This window comes from Ambystoma mexicanum, chromosome 12 (assembly GCF_040938575.1).
Source record: "Ambystoma mexicanum isolate Mex_15411 chromosome 12, UKY_AmexF1_1, whole genome shotgun sequence".
NCBI classification, from domain to species: Eukaryota; Metazoa; Chordata; class Amphibia; order Caudata; family Ambystomatidae; genus Ambystoma; species Ambystoma mexicanum.
The window spans coordinates 592,722,165-592,737,672 of NC_090936.1; the positions used below are offsets into that span (position 1 = coordinate 592,722,165).

At 48.0% G+C, this 15,508-nt stretch overlaps 1 protein-coding gene across 1 annotated transcript in view; it reads left to right on the plus strand.

The window, feature by feature from the left end:
* RPS6KB2 (ribosomal protein S6 kinase B2) overlaps positions 1-15,508 on the plus strand; it is a 236,027-nt gene that overhangs the window by 50,364 nt on the left and 170,155 nt on the right. The window contains exons 2-4 of the mRNA XM_069628963.1: positions 312-346; positions 486-606; positions 14,135-14,203. Coding sequence (XP_069485064.1) covers positions 312-346; positions 486-606; positions 14,135-14,203 — 225 coding nt within the window. The remainder of the gene's footprint in view (positions 1-311; positions 347-485; positions 607-14,134; positions 14,204-15,508) is intronic.

Consider the following 15,508-nt stretch of genomic DNA (forward strand, 5'->3'; position numbering starts at 1 on the left):
TTGAGTAATGTGGTTACTCAAAAGGTAGATCTGTGACACATTTCTCACATTACACATTGTGGGGTGATGCTCCAGTAGGTCCGGGGTTGTGGTTAAGTGTCATTGACCTTGTATTGTTCATGATGGATCTGTTCAGAACTTTTTAGACGTTGTGTATCTGAGCGTGGTGCATTTGTGTAGCTGGGGTATTGGTCAATTGTGTGGGTGGGTTTAGCTATATCCAAGTGGTGTTCTGTGTCTTGGGACAAGTGTGGTTGGTATGATGTGCTTGCATTGTATTAACGGGAGTTATTTATTTCTCTCGTCTCCAGGATCTGGACTGGGAATTGAAAGGGAGTGAGCTGCAGTAAGTACATTGTCTTGCAATATGTCCGTGCATTGCTATGCTATGCAGTCTTTTGTTCACCTACTCCTTTGTTCCACCATCACTTGAAGTGTGACTGTTGATCTTGGCACTTAATTGAAGATATCTTGGATTTCAACAGAGCTCTTGGTGCGTGCGAGGAGTTTGAGATATCTGAGAGCACGGTGAATCATGGCACAGAGAAGATCAGTACCCACAGTTTCGAGATGCTGCGAGTCCTAGGAAAGGGTGGCTATGGAAAGGTATAGAAATGGACAACTACATTTTGTGTGTTCCACATGATTGAAGCCTGCTTTCTGTACCCTTTTCCCAAAACTCCAGCTTCTCTCTCCTGCCTGGACCCAGAAGAAGAGCATGCTCCACGTTTCTGCAGGAATCCAAAAACACTCGACGCAATCCGCAGGTGCCTCTGCACCTAGAACATGGCAAAGGGCTGGCGTAAGAGGCCTGTTTGAGTGCCTGTACGCGCCTTTGCAGTTTAGCCAGGTTGCAAGAAAGGGGACACTGGCTTTTGCATCTACAGCACGAGTACACAATGTGACCTAATGGTATACTGTTAACCTATTTTCCTTTTTTATATTTTATTTAATGCTGAATTGTGGTAGCCGCTAAGGACAGTGTGCTTTTTCTAGAATCTCTGCATTCATTTGGAACCATTGGAAGAAATAAGTTACCAGCAGCATTTATTACACGTGGGATATCTCAATAAGAGTCCAACAGATCTCTAGGTACTTTAGAGTTTTTCATTTCGTTGGCTCAGCAAGGTGTCCGTGCCCTGTGACGTTCCACTACTATGCATCTTCTGTACTTGCATATACCGGTGCCCATTGCCTATGGGAGACCTAGTTCACATGTGATCTCTCTCAGCACCTTAACATAGACTTTATTTTTAAAATACCCTTGTAACCAATTTTCACAGCTTGTATCACAGACAAACATAAAGTATATAACGGTGACATTGTACACAGTCCCTCCTGCCCATCCCACCCTTCCAACATTGGTTGGGAACTGGCTGATTCCAACCCAAATTCTAGTTATAGAGCCATCTCCAAGAACCTGCTCCATGTGTTCACACATTGTTTATAACTCCTCTGCTATTTCAAAAATACGCTCTCGATCAATGACATTGTACATACATCCTGAATCCACTCCACCTTAGACTGGGGATACATCAGACATTTTAGCCGAAATCACCGCCCTGAAGAGCCAGATTTTTGTAGATGTGCCTGGAGGATATTTTCGCCAAAGATCAGAGTCTCAAAGCCATATTCCAGTTCTAGTCACCCCACCTCGTTGAAAGCACCTGCCACCTCACCTCAGAAGGGACTCGCCCTGCTACATTGCCACATCATATGTACCAAGATACCTTTCCTATGTTTACATCCCCCAACAAGCATCCAAGTCACACATCCCGTTTCTGTACTTTCTCTCTCTGGTCTAATAAACTCCATTTGCCAGTTTAATTTGCTAGGCCCCTTCTCCCCATCTCCGGGAAACCTGTGGTATGTTTCTGCATATAGGGCCTTAACATCTCTCTATATTCCTGTCAGTCCCAATACCTTGAGATCTTGCCTTTTAGTTTTCCGTTTCGCTCTCTATTCCTCTGCAAAATGTTATACACTGCAGAGGTCCCTTGTCTCTTTCCAACCTCCCAAACACGATCCATGCCCCATCCTCCACAAGGTCTCCAAGCCATTTAACTCTTTCACCCCCCCCCACCCCACCTCTCAAAACCCTCCCCACCCCCCCCAAATCCCGCTCAGCAAGCCAGAGTAGTGCCTTCTTTTGACCCTCAACCTGGGGTTGGGCCATATGGAAGTACTTTTCATTCTAAACTGAGCCCATTGCTCCCGACATTTCCTGCTAGCAATATCTAAGGAATTCTGTTTGTGCAGAATTCTCCAGCCCACTTCTTTCAGTGTAGTCCCTACTGCCCTGTTATCTAACGGGCCACTCACCTCTGTTCTTGTCCATATATCAGTTTCACCTTCAGGGAATGGCTGTATATGTCGTGCTGTAAAAGCTGGATGGCGTGCAGCAAAATTGGGCACATTCATGCCTCCTTTGTCTGACGGCCGTTGTAACTTTCATAAGTTAAGCCTTGGTGTTTTGTGGTGCCAGAAGATTATTGAATCAACTTTAACTGGCTGAGTACTCCCTTGCCTGGAGGCAGTGGGATCATTGCCAATATGTACTGAACTGGCAGGGCTGTGGTAATCTTCAGGGCACTCGCCTTTCCCCACATTCATAAATTCTGCATTGCCCATCTATGCATCGTGTGCAGGTTCTTTCATCATTTGACCCATTACACTGGTGAGCCAAGTCCCCAGATATTTCACTTTTCTTGGGCACCAACAGAATGCGTGTTTCAGCTTTCTTGCATGACAGCAACATTGGCCCTGCTTCAGACAATCCGCCAGTTAATCTTATAACTTTTCTTTTTTTTTTTTTTACTTTTCTTTATGGCATAGTGAGAGAACAGACAATCAACACAGTGCACGAGATATACACAGATGCAGTTGCATGAGTGGTCATATGGTATATGGGCAATACAAATGTGGGTAGACTTTCAGTTTTTACAGTTCAGTGAGCCACAGAAATGGTCTAGCTTACATCCTCAGGAGGGGGGGATGACAGTAGTTCTAGGTCCTCCTTGCTGTTTAGATGGCTACAAAATTCAGTCCATACATTCTTGGGGCGACAGGGCAGCGGGAGGTTATTGATGTAATCCTCCTCACACGTTTGGGTCCAGGTAAGGGCCCTCAGCCACATCTCAAAAGAAGGGGGGGGGGGGAGCGGCGCTTCCAACATTGTAATATGCATTTTTGGCCACCTTGGTGGCCACATTCAAAAACCTTGACACTTCTCAATTCGGGCTCGTCCCACAGCCCGAACAGTACAGCTAATGGCTCAGGGGGGATATGGGACGCTGTTATTTTAGAGAGAGCGTCTGTTATGGCTTTCCAGGACGGGCCTAGTACGCCACAAGTCCAAAACATATGTATGTGATCTGCCTCTGTAGATTTGCATCTAGGACCAGTGTGAGCCTGGCTGTTTGCGAATCTATCCAGTCTGTGCGGTGTGTAATCTAATCGGTTCAGGAGCTTGTATTGTATACATCTATAGCTGGCGTTTAACGAAGTGGTGCGGGTGTGTATGCACATTTTCCTCCACATTACATCAGTGATGGGCAGGCCTAGCTCACCTCTCCACATGTCGCATGCCGTCTGTGGCACATCCTTAGGGTTGGCCATCAGTATTTTGTAGAGCAAGGATATTATCCCTCTGTCCCCGGACGAGTTGGTTATATAGTGGATCTCAGGCGAATCTGGGGGTTCATCGGGGTATGAGGGCCACCAGGCACGGACCACTGCTCTCAATCTGAAGTATTGTAAGAGTTCCAGCGCAGAGCCAGAGTGACCGGGGCGCCATGTCTGCGGGGTGATAAACTTCCCTTCAGGGTATAAGTCAGTCAGGGCTTGGTATCCCAAGTCATACCAGTGTTTCATTAGGAGTTTGTCGTGTGTGGGGCTGAGGCCTGGGAACTGCCAAATGGGCAGCTATTTGTAGTAAGGGTGGTTGCCAGGTTATGTGTGTAGTATTCTTTTCCAAGCCATGGTTGTTGCCGCTACGGGGTCAGCGGGGGCGTCAGAATGAAATGTATGATGGAGTATGAGAGAGAGGGTGTTAATCCCTTCACTTGCTAAATTTTCGAGTTTCACCTTTGGGGGAGGATCAGTGAATGTGTACCAGTGTGTAGCGTGTTGGGCTTGCGCAGCGGCTTAGTATTTAGCGAAGTCCGGGACAGTGAAGCCCCCATTCTTGTATGGAAGAGTCAAATGTTGCCACTTCTTACGAACCGCGCCAGAGTGCCACAAAAATTGGGCGCATGCAGTGTGTAGGTCCTTGAAGTATCGTTTCCCGGGCCAGACCAGCACATTAATGAAAACGGAGAGCAGCCTAGGGACAATTATCATTTTGATTAGGGACAGTCTGCCCGATAATGAGAGCGGGAGGTTGTGCCATTTCGACATTTGGGCCTCTGCAAGCTGCGCCGTAGCCATGTAATTGTCGGCCAATAGTGAAGATTTAGTGAGGGATACCTGGACCCCAAGATATCTGATGCCCTTAGGTGACCAGCGGAGGGGGAATTTGCATGCTGGTTGATAAGTGGTCGGTGTGAGCGGGAAGATTTCAGATTTGGTATAGTTTATGGTGAAGCCCGAAAATGTGCCGATTTTTGTTATGTCCCGTAGAATCGGGTCCAAGTGGACAGCCGGGTCTCTGATGTAGAGGAGTAAATCATCTGCGTACAGCGAGATGATCTCCGGGGTGTCATGCAGACGTGTGCCTTTACGTATGTGTTTGTCTCTGACATTGTCCGCCATGGGTTCTATAGCGAGTGCGAAAAGTATCGGGGAGAACTGGCAGCCTGGGCAGTGCCCCTATGGAGGGCGAAGGGGGCAGAGACCCTGGCATTGACAAGGACTGGCCACGGGGTTTGTGTAGAGCAGTTTGATATGATATCATGCGTGGGCCGATTCCCATTTTCTGGAGTACAGCCCACATATATTGCCACAACACCATGTCAAATGCCATCTGGGCATCGAGGGTGACCGCTACGGCGCTTGCGTTGGGGTCAATTCTGGACATGACATCATGACATTAAATAACCTGCAGATATTGAGGGCTGTGGATCTGCCGGGTACGAAACCGCTCTGGTCAGGGTGAACTAAGTGGGTCATAATGGGGAGGAATCTATTCGCAATAATCTTAGCAAATATTTTCATGTCAGTGTTAGAGACGGGTCTTTAGGAGCTGCATTCGTCCAGCGGTTTGCCTGGCTTGGGAAGCACAGTTATGAGTGCCTCGCTCATGGATTGGGGTAGGGTGTTCAATCTAAGTGATTTGTTCCACACCTCTAGGAGTCTGGGTGCCAGAATGGCTACATGTTCAGATAAAACTCCGAAGTGAGACCGTCTGGGCCTGGTGCCTTGCCCTTCAGACAGTTCGAAATGGCTGTGGTTATCTCGTCGAGGGTGAATGGAACATCAAGCTGGTCGCGCGGGAGAGGAGGGTCATGGGGATTTGGTCTAAGAGAACGTCGGTGTCTTGTGGGCTGTGTTCTTGCTGGGGGCCGTACAGAGTTGTATAGAACACAGTGAATGTCTCGAGGATGCCTTGGTCGGACCAGCACAGGGCGCCCCCTGCGTCCTTGACGCAGTCAATGCGGGTCCTGCCACCCTCTGCACGGATTAGTCTGGATAGTGTCCTCCCCGGTCTGTCCCCCTCCCCGTATATCCTGGCTGCTACGGGACGGGCGTGGTATTGTATCCCCTTCCGGGCATGGGTCTTAAATATTTCCAATTCCGCGCTAATCTGTGACAGCGTGGTCAGGGAAGGGGCGGAGGTGTATTCCCTCTCAAGTTCTTTTAGCTTTGCTTCAGATCTCTGCAAGCTATTTTTAATGACTTTGAGGACCCCGGCTTCTCTAGAGATGCACATCCCCCTGATGTAGACCTTGAATGCCTCCCAGCGGACCCCATCAGATGTATCTTGTCTGTTGTTGCAGTCAAAGAAGGTGTTGATGTCAGCCAAAATATCAGCTTTGAAAACTATATCTTGGAGGGCTTCTGATTTGAGTCTCCAGGAGGAGCCTGGGGGGCTGGTCCTGTCCTAGGGCAATGCGCAGTGTTACTGGTGAGTGATCCAAAAGTGTGCGCGTTAATATCTGAGTCTCCGCGGCCGTGCCCACTATGCCGCCTGATATGAGAAACAGATCTATCCTGGATAGGCTATCATGTACCGATGAGTAAAAGGTATACTCTTGCACCTGCTGGTTGCGAACTCGCCACACGTCTTTAAGGCCAAGTGTGACCATGTGTGCATGTAATCTATGGGCCGCAAGTGAAGTGGCTCTGCGGGCAGTTCCAGATCTGTCCAGCTCATTGTCCAGAATTAAGTTCATGCACCCCCCCCCCCCCCCCCCCCCCTATGATGGGAACACCAATATACTTCAAGAGTATGGTGATGATTGCGTCAAAGAAATCCGGAGGGTCAAAATTAGGGGCATACGTGTTCACCAGGAGGCATTTCCATATTGACGAGTGAGCAGTGAAGGATTACAAATCTGCCCTTAGGGTCTATCTGATTGGTGCGTAATGAGAACTGCACTGATTTATGTATTAGGGTGAGTACCCCCCCTGGACTGGGTCGAATGTCGTATAGTATCTAGTGTTGCCCCAGGTCGGGGCGATGTATGTCGCTAGGCACCCCAGGGCATGAGTTTCTTGGAGGAAGAGTATCTTAATTCCATGCCTCTGGGCATAGGCAGTTATCCTGCGGGCTTTGGTGAAGTTACTCAGTCCACGAACATTCCATGTCATGAAATTAAGTGACAGTGTTGTATATGGGACATCCCTGCAGTAGTATTCATTACCATTCCATAACTTGCGTACACTTGCTGTACAGGTACACTGCGCTGCAGTCATGTACCTCCCTGCCATGCCATTTTCCTTTAATCCAACCACAACGGTGCCACCCCCCCACCCTCACTGCCCAACCCCGATATGCAGTGTAATCCCCCCACCCCCCAACAAAGGTGCCAACAATTGAACCGACTCCCACCAGGAGGCGGAGGTCAGAGGGCCGGATCCAACGTGGATATGCCCTCATCCCAGCCCAACAGGGGCCAAACATTAGCAACAACCAAAAGAAATTGAACATTGCAACTGCAGCGGGGAGCGCTGATGCCGTGCAGCTGGCATTTTAAGGATGATGTAGGGCAGCAGTGCTGTCCCGGACATGTTACTGCGGTTGACAGATTTTGCAATCGGCCCCCAGAGCTAGAGAGCACTCTCGATCTGGGCATATCCGCCGGAGAGGGTAGGACACATGGGTAGCTCCTGACATCAAGGGGGTAGAATGGCCAGTGTATAACATCCAGGAGCCAGCCTGTGACCCAAATGCATGTGATAGGGAGCCATGTTTGCTGAGTAGATAAAGTCAGGTTGCCATCGACACATCATAAAACAAGGATCAGTGGGTATGATAAGTCTCCATGAGCCACGCTGTTCCTGATTAGCTGTCGTTGTCCCTTGCGCCGTGTAGCGGTATTTGCCACTCGATAAATTTCACTGCTTCGTCTGGGACAGTGAAGAAATACAGTTTACCATTGTGGGTGATTTTGAGTCGCGCTGGGAACAGGATGGCATACGGGATGTTGCGCTCCCTGAGCAGTTTCTTCACGCCGAGGAATTGACGCCTCTCCTGCTGTACCGCCACCGAGAAGTCTGGGAAGATTCCAACAGTGTGGGCCTCAAACCGTAGGTCTCCCTTCGAACGCGACAAACGAAGAATGAGGTCTCTGTCGCGGTAATTGAGTATCTTAGCGATGATGGGCCTGGGGCTGTCGCCCGGCCTAGGGCGTGGTGATGAGGCCCGGTGAGCTTGCTCCACCGTAAAATATGGTGAGAGGTCCAGATTATCCAGCAGGTCTTTGAGTAGTTTTTCCACTGCATCTTCCATCCGCCCCTTGAGGGCATTCTCGGAAATTCTGATAATGCGCAGGTTGTTTCTGCAGGAGCAAGACTCCAAGTCATCGCATTTTGCCTTAACACTCTTCATGTCACGCGACCGGGAAGCCACAGTGTCTTGGAGCGTGTGTATTTCGTCCTCATTGGCGGAGATTCTATTTTCGGCCTCAGTGATCCTAGAACCCGCCTGGTCCACCCGAGTTTTTAGTGAGGCAACATTTGCGTTAATGTCGTCAAGTTTTTCATGAAAGGAGGTGACATTTTTAGCCATAGATTCCATCAGCGTGGTGAGATCTGGTGCTACAACCCCATGGTGAGGGCCCGGGTCTGATTCTTCCTGTGAAGCTGACGTGTGGCCCGGCTCAGCCCACGGAACCAATTTAGTAAACTTGTCAATGGTACCTCCTTGGGCAGCACTCTTGGATCTACTCGGCATTCCAGCAGAAAGAAGAAGGTATGGTGCGGGCTCACCGGCGGGGAGGATGGTGATGTGGAGGGTAGTAGCCTCAGCGGGGCCGGAGGTCTCCTGCCAGTGTCTCCGCGTCAGCAGGGTGCGCTGGCCGTGGCAGAGGCAGTAAGTTGCGGCGAGACGGCAGTATGAGGTATTGGGTGTGGATTGAGGAATAACGCTAAGCGACGGGGCAGTGATGGCCACGGCACATTGTCACATCGCGTGCTTAGATTTCTTGCGTCTGGTCTGCCATGTCGGGCCCCAACGGGGGAAACGCTGTGCGCACCTCCGTCCTCTCCTCTCCTCACCTGGACCACCGCACGGACGGTGCAAGCCCCAGAGTCCTCCCAACTGGGCGGCAGCCAGTCCGTAGCTGCTGGTATGTTGTCTGTCGCAGCAAAAGGCATGGCCTCCGAGTACAGGGGGAGGCGGACCGCGCTCCAGTGCCGGCCCCGGTGGCGGCCCAGCCGCGCCGCCGCTCGCTCCGTGTGGGGCCCCACTCCCTGCGGCACCCTTGCCGATGTTACTGAGGGAGGGGGCCCGGGCCGCCTCTGCAGTTGTTACTGTGTCGACCTGTGGGGAGGGAGCCAGGCGAGGGGGGGGTGGGGCACGAGGGGGGCGGCAGAAGTCAGGCGAGCGCCAGGCCCTGGTACGCACACGGTCAGCAGTCACCAAGGATGTCACATCTAGGCCCTCGAAGGTCGTATCTGGCCCAAACTTGCACAACACACGCCCCGCAGTGTAGGCAGCAGCACAGCCAAGCAGTGATGTTAGATGGCGAAGGAGACTGCAGATATAGTCGGATCGATGCCTGGACCGCACAGAGCTGAAAAGCTAGGCAGCCATCTTGGACTGCTCCACAGCGCCACCCCCTTTATAACTATTTTTTAAACAAATTCAATACTCCATCAATGCTGGGAGGAAATCTGTTGGGTTCTGTAACACTAGCATAGCATAATCTGTTGGGTTCTGTCAGCTGCATAGAGCCATGCCTTCTGCTCTGCTCCAACAAACTTCACCCCCTTAATTATTTCCTTATGGAAATCACCAGTGGTTTAATTGCTATCACAAATGGCAATGGTGAGAGAGGGCATGCTTGTTTGGTCCACCGTTGCAGCATGAAGACCTTGGAGGGATTTCTACTAGTCCCCACCGAAGCTGTCGGCTCGATAAATGGCTGTGTGAAAGCCTTCATTAAATCCCATCTCCTTGAGCAGCCGTTAGAGGAACCTCCAATCACTGCAGGAAAACGCTTTTCTGCATCAAGGAATATGTGATCCATGTACCGAGCTGTAGACCTTCTGTTATTCTACGAATCGCCCCCCCCCCATATCACAGCTGCATGCTGTTCCTAAACAAAACCCATCTGATTCGAGTTCAAGAGCCTCTGCAAAATCCACTCCAGATGTCTCACAAACACCTTTGCTAGTGTTTTAGTTTGTGTTAATAAAGCTAATTGGCCTTTTGCCCCCCGCAATGAGGGATTTTTGACCTCCTTCAGTAGGACTGAGTTGGTAGCATGACAAACGTATGCCTGGAGCTGCCATTCTTCTGGAGATGCTCTGTACTTATCCGTGAAGAGACCCAACATACTGTCGGGCATAATCCTATAAAATTCCAGATGAAGAAAATCCAGGCATGGGCATTTCCCAGTGTTTAGCTTGTTTGCTGCCTTCCTCCGCTCTTCTTCCGAGTTCCTCAAGCGCCTCCTTATCCACCATTGATATCTTTGGTAAAGTCACAGTGCCCACAAAGTCTGCCATGTCCTTGTTACCAACCTATGTGTCCACACTGTAAAGGACGTTGTATGCATACAATATATAGTCAATGGATCAAGTGATCACACTCCCAGGGCTTGTCTGAATTGCCCTCATCTCCTTATCACTCCTCCATAGCCGGTGCAGTAATAATGACCTACACTTCTCCCCTTCAATGTATGTGCAGCGTGTCCTAAACAACACCTATTCTGCCTTTTCAGACACCAGTTAGGCCAGTTCATATTTCTTCACGAGTTCTCTGCACTTTTCCTCGTTTGGGCATCACATTAAATTTTTCTCCAGATCCCAGGCTTTGCTCTGAAGTGTCTGCATCTCTTGCTCCTTTACCCACCATCTTTTGCTCAAGAGGCCAATCAGTAGGCTATGCATGCTGCACTTAAAGGCCCTCCATACTGCCAACCGACCTCTCCATTTCTATTAGTTTTCATAAAGGGCTCGGCTTCTTTCACAATCTTATACTCCAGTGTAGATCTTTTCATTTTCAACATGTATGGCTCCTTGAGTGCATTTTCCAGACCGACTTCTGTCGTGATCGGGCATGGTCCGAAATATACATATTACCTATATAACGCTTGACCCCCACTGCGGTCACTATGTTGTCTATTCATGATGTGTCATGTGCTCCTAAGTGGAAATTAATTCCTATCAGTTGGGTGCCCCAACCGCCACACACCCAACAGGTTACATTTGCCTGCTAGAGCCTTTGATGCCTCTCTGCTCCTCTCACCGTTTTACTCCCCGGTCGAGCATTGGGTGTATTACCTCGTTAAAATCTCCACACACCCCCCAGCAGGAGATCCTTCCCAGAGTGGTCTTGTAAATGTTGTACGACCCCCCCAAAAAAATCCCTCTCCATAACACAGATTGGTTCCTATGCAGTGGGATGCCTACCATATTGCTGGGCAAAATGACAGTTCCGAAAACCCCTGCAGAAAAGATGTCCCTTTACCAGAATCTATAGAGTATGTTGTGAGCCATTCTTCTTTCGTCAGAACAGGATTTGAGATCTGTAGTTTCTTTGTGCATGACAACTATTTGAGATTGGCTTTAAGAGGGAGTCCTAATGAAAAGGTGTTTAAACACATTCCATAGCACTCGCTAGATCTACACCGTTCATTAGATGTCTTTGTCCTTACAGTGGAGCTTAATAGACCTTTAACTTTTGAAATGAGGGAGCTGAAAGGTACTGTTTGCCATATTGCACATCCTGCCCTGCCCTCCTGCCAACACCTTCACTTGGGAAGAGATGCTAAAACGAAACCCTGCAGCTCATACACACGCAGATTCTTTGTGAATTACTGTACACTCCGCTGACTTATTAAACAAATATTTTCTAACTGTGTAGTGGTGCATTCTGCATATCTGCTGCTTGCGTTCAAACCACTGAGCTATCTTGCAAGGATTCAGACCTGTGGCCTGCAGCTTTACAATGTAGCTCAGTAATTAAGATGCCTGCTGCTGGGATCTGTGATGAATCCTATGATGTTGTCCCTTCTCCCTGAGGGGGGTTGGGGGGGGGGGGCTTTTCATGATGCCAGGGAGGTTAGGCCCTACCCATAGTCCCCCTGGGAGTGGTACTCAGTGGGAGGATCTCGTGGGCAGGGATTCCCCCTCTGGGATACAGGGGTGGGCAGCTACGGTATTCCCACCTCTTTCTTTACCTTCCTCTAACCCTGCAGCCTTTCCTATGTACTTGTGTCAGACCACTAATACTGGGACGAGGAAGAGTAGGATTGACTCCATTGGGCATTCATTGCAACATAATGAGATGTAGAAGAGACCTGGAGCCACGAAGAAGCCTCAAAGCAACTGTACTGAACAGTCTAGTTCCTCAGTGGGAGACTGCTTAAACATGGAAGAGGGACTAACATTAGGGCCAGTCCCTCCCCAGAGGCACCGCGAGCGACATCACAATACTGCAGACGGAGAAGTTGAAGACGAAGTTGCTGACCGACATGTTGATGGTGAAACTCCAACGTCCCCTCCTGCCCTGTTGATGATCGGCAGACCGAGACAAGCAGCAGAAGGCGGTCCAGGTGCGAGATAACGCTGTGCGATGCCGACAAACCAGGATGTGTTTCCTGGCTTTGGAGATGTGCAGCAGAGCCGTCCGAGGCTAGTGCGAGATTAAAAGGAAGTGGAGGCAAGCCATCGGTAGTTTCAGTGAAGCCTGAGACCGACACAACGGACGGGAGCCCTGGCAGGGAAGTATACCAGCGATACTGGAATAAACCCAGTTTGATAACCCATCGCTAACTGAGGAGGAGTTCCTCAGATGTGCATCTTCTTCATGGCAGTACCGGCAGGGGAGTGTACACGGTCTTTGCAGCTGGGCCGCTGTAGAGGCTTAAGAGAGCCTGAGAAAGGCCAGGGTAAGGGAGCCATTCCCCTCCAACCCCCCTTGCTGTGTAGAAATTTGTTTGTCCAGGAGAAGGGATTAATTCCTCTGGACAAGAAGACTTCACTCTATTTAGTGCTATTTTCAAGTGTAAGGGATGGAAGTAGGATTTTGGACACTGGACTTTATTATTTACAGACATTCTGACAGTTCCTTAGTGTTTAGTTGAGGCATGGAAACCCCTCCTAGTCATAGGGAAAAGTAGTGGTTGCTCCTTATTTTCTAAGTCTTTGCCCAAAAGCATGCCACGTGTCTGTCTCCTCCTTCCACAACCTTACAGATCTCTGTGTATGAAATGAAAGTCTCATTCATACAGGGTATAAATGTGCCCTCTAAACCGAGGTTGTATGTGTTCCCAAACCATTGTTTTTCTTGCTATAGCCTATTTGTTTAATTTGTCTGGCTATTAACCTACTTAGAGGGCATAAAGCACATTCTGAGCTCTACAAAGAGACCTCATTAGGCTCAGACCCCAAGTTAGGATTTATAGAAAGACAATTGTAATGGATTAATGGGTGTCTGCAAAGCTCTAGATCAGAGATGAACCTCCTAGATGGCCAGATCTGCATGCAGTGTACAACTGTGTCTTGTATACAAAAGGACTGTAGGCAGTCGGGGACATAACTTCACTGAAGTGCCATGGGTAGTGGAAGTGGCATCACATGACTCTTGACAGGAAGTGATTTCATTTGACCCCCACCCCGAAGTGACACCATAGGAAGCAATGAGCCACGACCTTTCACCCCTTGACAAAATAGAGTGGCATTACATAGCATTGTTCCTAGTACGAAAAATATGCTTCCGATATCATTATAATGTGACATACATTTCATCCAAGAATGGATCACCATATGTACCATTAACCAGTGTGTATAGGCCCATATTACTAAATCACTGTGATTGCAAGCAGACGTCCAAGGCCAAATGATAATGATGTGTTATTATATAGCACTTACGCTTAAGCGCTTTATCTAGAACACATATACATACAATCTCTCGCAACCTGTGTTGGTACTCATTTATCAACCTCAAAAGGATTAAAGGCAGAGTTGAGGTGTTTAAGAACAGACTAAATCAATGCCCCCCCCCCCCTGAAGTGTGCCTGAAATAAACCTTTAATGAGTCAAGCAATATCGTATAGAATTCCAGAAAGACATATTTGTTATTCCTCTTCTTATTTAGGGTCAATGATCAAAGTGTTACACTTGTGGAAACGCCTCTTTTTTTTTTTTTTTTTTTTTTTTTTTTTTTTTTAGAGGCCTGAACAAGAAAACCAGCCACTCCAGAAACAAATAGCCACATCGTGGTTGCCACAGCCCAGGAGTTGCACCAAAAAACAAAACAAAAAAAAACTTTTTTTTTTTTTTAGGGTTAGCAAGGGAGACCTCAGGGCTCGCAGTTGCGACCCCCAAATGACGTCCCTGTAGGCAATTGTAATTCTCAGCACCCAACTACATATGACCACTGTAAAATGGTATATCGTTTCATAGCATAACCAACACTGATTACCTATTTATAACCAGCATGAGACCAATTATTTTACTGACCTGCACCTTTGTACTTCTACGCTGCGTCACCAAATGTAACTTGTTTTTTTTTTATTTGCAGGTTTTTCAGGTTCGTAAAGTTCAAGGTACAAATGCTGGAAAAATCTTTGCCATGAAGGTGTTAAAGAAGGTATGTATATATTCATATATTGTTATCTTACTTTGCTTCAAGAAGTTCACACTGCTTGAATCCATTGTATAGTCTGGGTGCTACTATTAATTCCAGTCAAGCTACTCTGTGGAAGCTTTCACTTCAGAAGCTCTGAAGCAAATACTAGAGACAAGTAACACAACAAGAAGCCCATATAACAAACTGGGAATTACATGGAGAAAAGGTGTCACTGCTGGGATACCATACAACTGCTAGTGCTCTGCCGGACATATGCTAACATTGCTTGTATCCCGTGTTAACGCTTGAAAAAAACTAACGCAAAGTAAATTTGCCATGCTTGTTTAGTATTCTTGAGTTCTAATTCAATTAAATAAGATATGGAGGTGGCAAGAGTTATGCTTCACTTCCTTAACTAAATTTTTCAGCAGCAAACCCAATTCAAATGAGCACATTTCCCATCAATATCTGGGCCTCTTGGTAGTTTGGTTGAGTTTGCAATATTGAAGCTGTCTGAAAACCTAGTCCAATCCCTCCCATTTGCTTTCCTATGATCTGCTATCGTTCTTCATTTGCCTATTTTTCTAAAGCTACCAGCTCAACAAAATCCCAAAGAGAACCAAAGATGCCTGACTTTAGCAACAGCAACGCAATCCCTTTACAAAGCTTGCAGAATCCACAAACCCAAAACAATGTGCACAATTCAGAGGAAGGATCTAGATACTTATCGGCTGAAAAATTAACAAAGAAAGAGGGGGAATTTGGAGCAGTATTTGAGGTTTTAGGAGAGCAAGGTTATGGAATGAGACCATGTTTCTGATGGTTTCATTGTTGGAAAATTACTTTGAAGTTCAGATGTTGCTGGGAAATGTTGGTCGTTGATGCAGAGCGATTTTGTAAAGGAAGTTGAGCATAGTAGCCACCTCCGTGCCTTGCCATCGTGCCTTGCCATATAATGTGAGTCCATCATCAATAACCGCATTGTGCTCATAGAATAATCATGCGCTGCTAGGGTTCTGTAGCACTGATGTGATCATGCAGAAGGTAATTTTTAGCTGTGAGAGACTTGAAGCACTGACTTGGAACTCATTAAGGCACTGCTGGAAGAAAGCTAATGCTATTTGAGTCCCAGAGTACTGACCGAGGACTACTGGAGGGACATCACACGCTATGATCTTAGAGCACTGACTGCACACTGATAGTAAGAGATTTTTCACGTGGGGTCGCTGTTGAACGGCAACCAAGATGGCCGCTTGATCACGGCGCTCTACCGCCCAGATGAAAATCCTCTTCCGAATCCTTCACTCTTGGCCTTGTACATCGGCT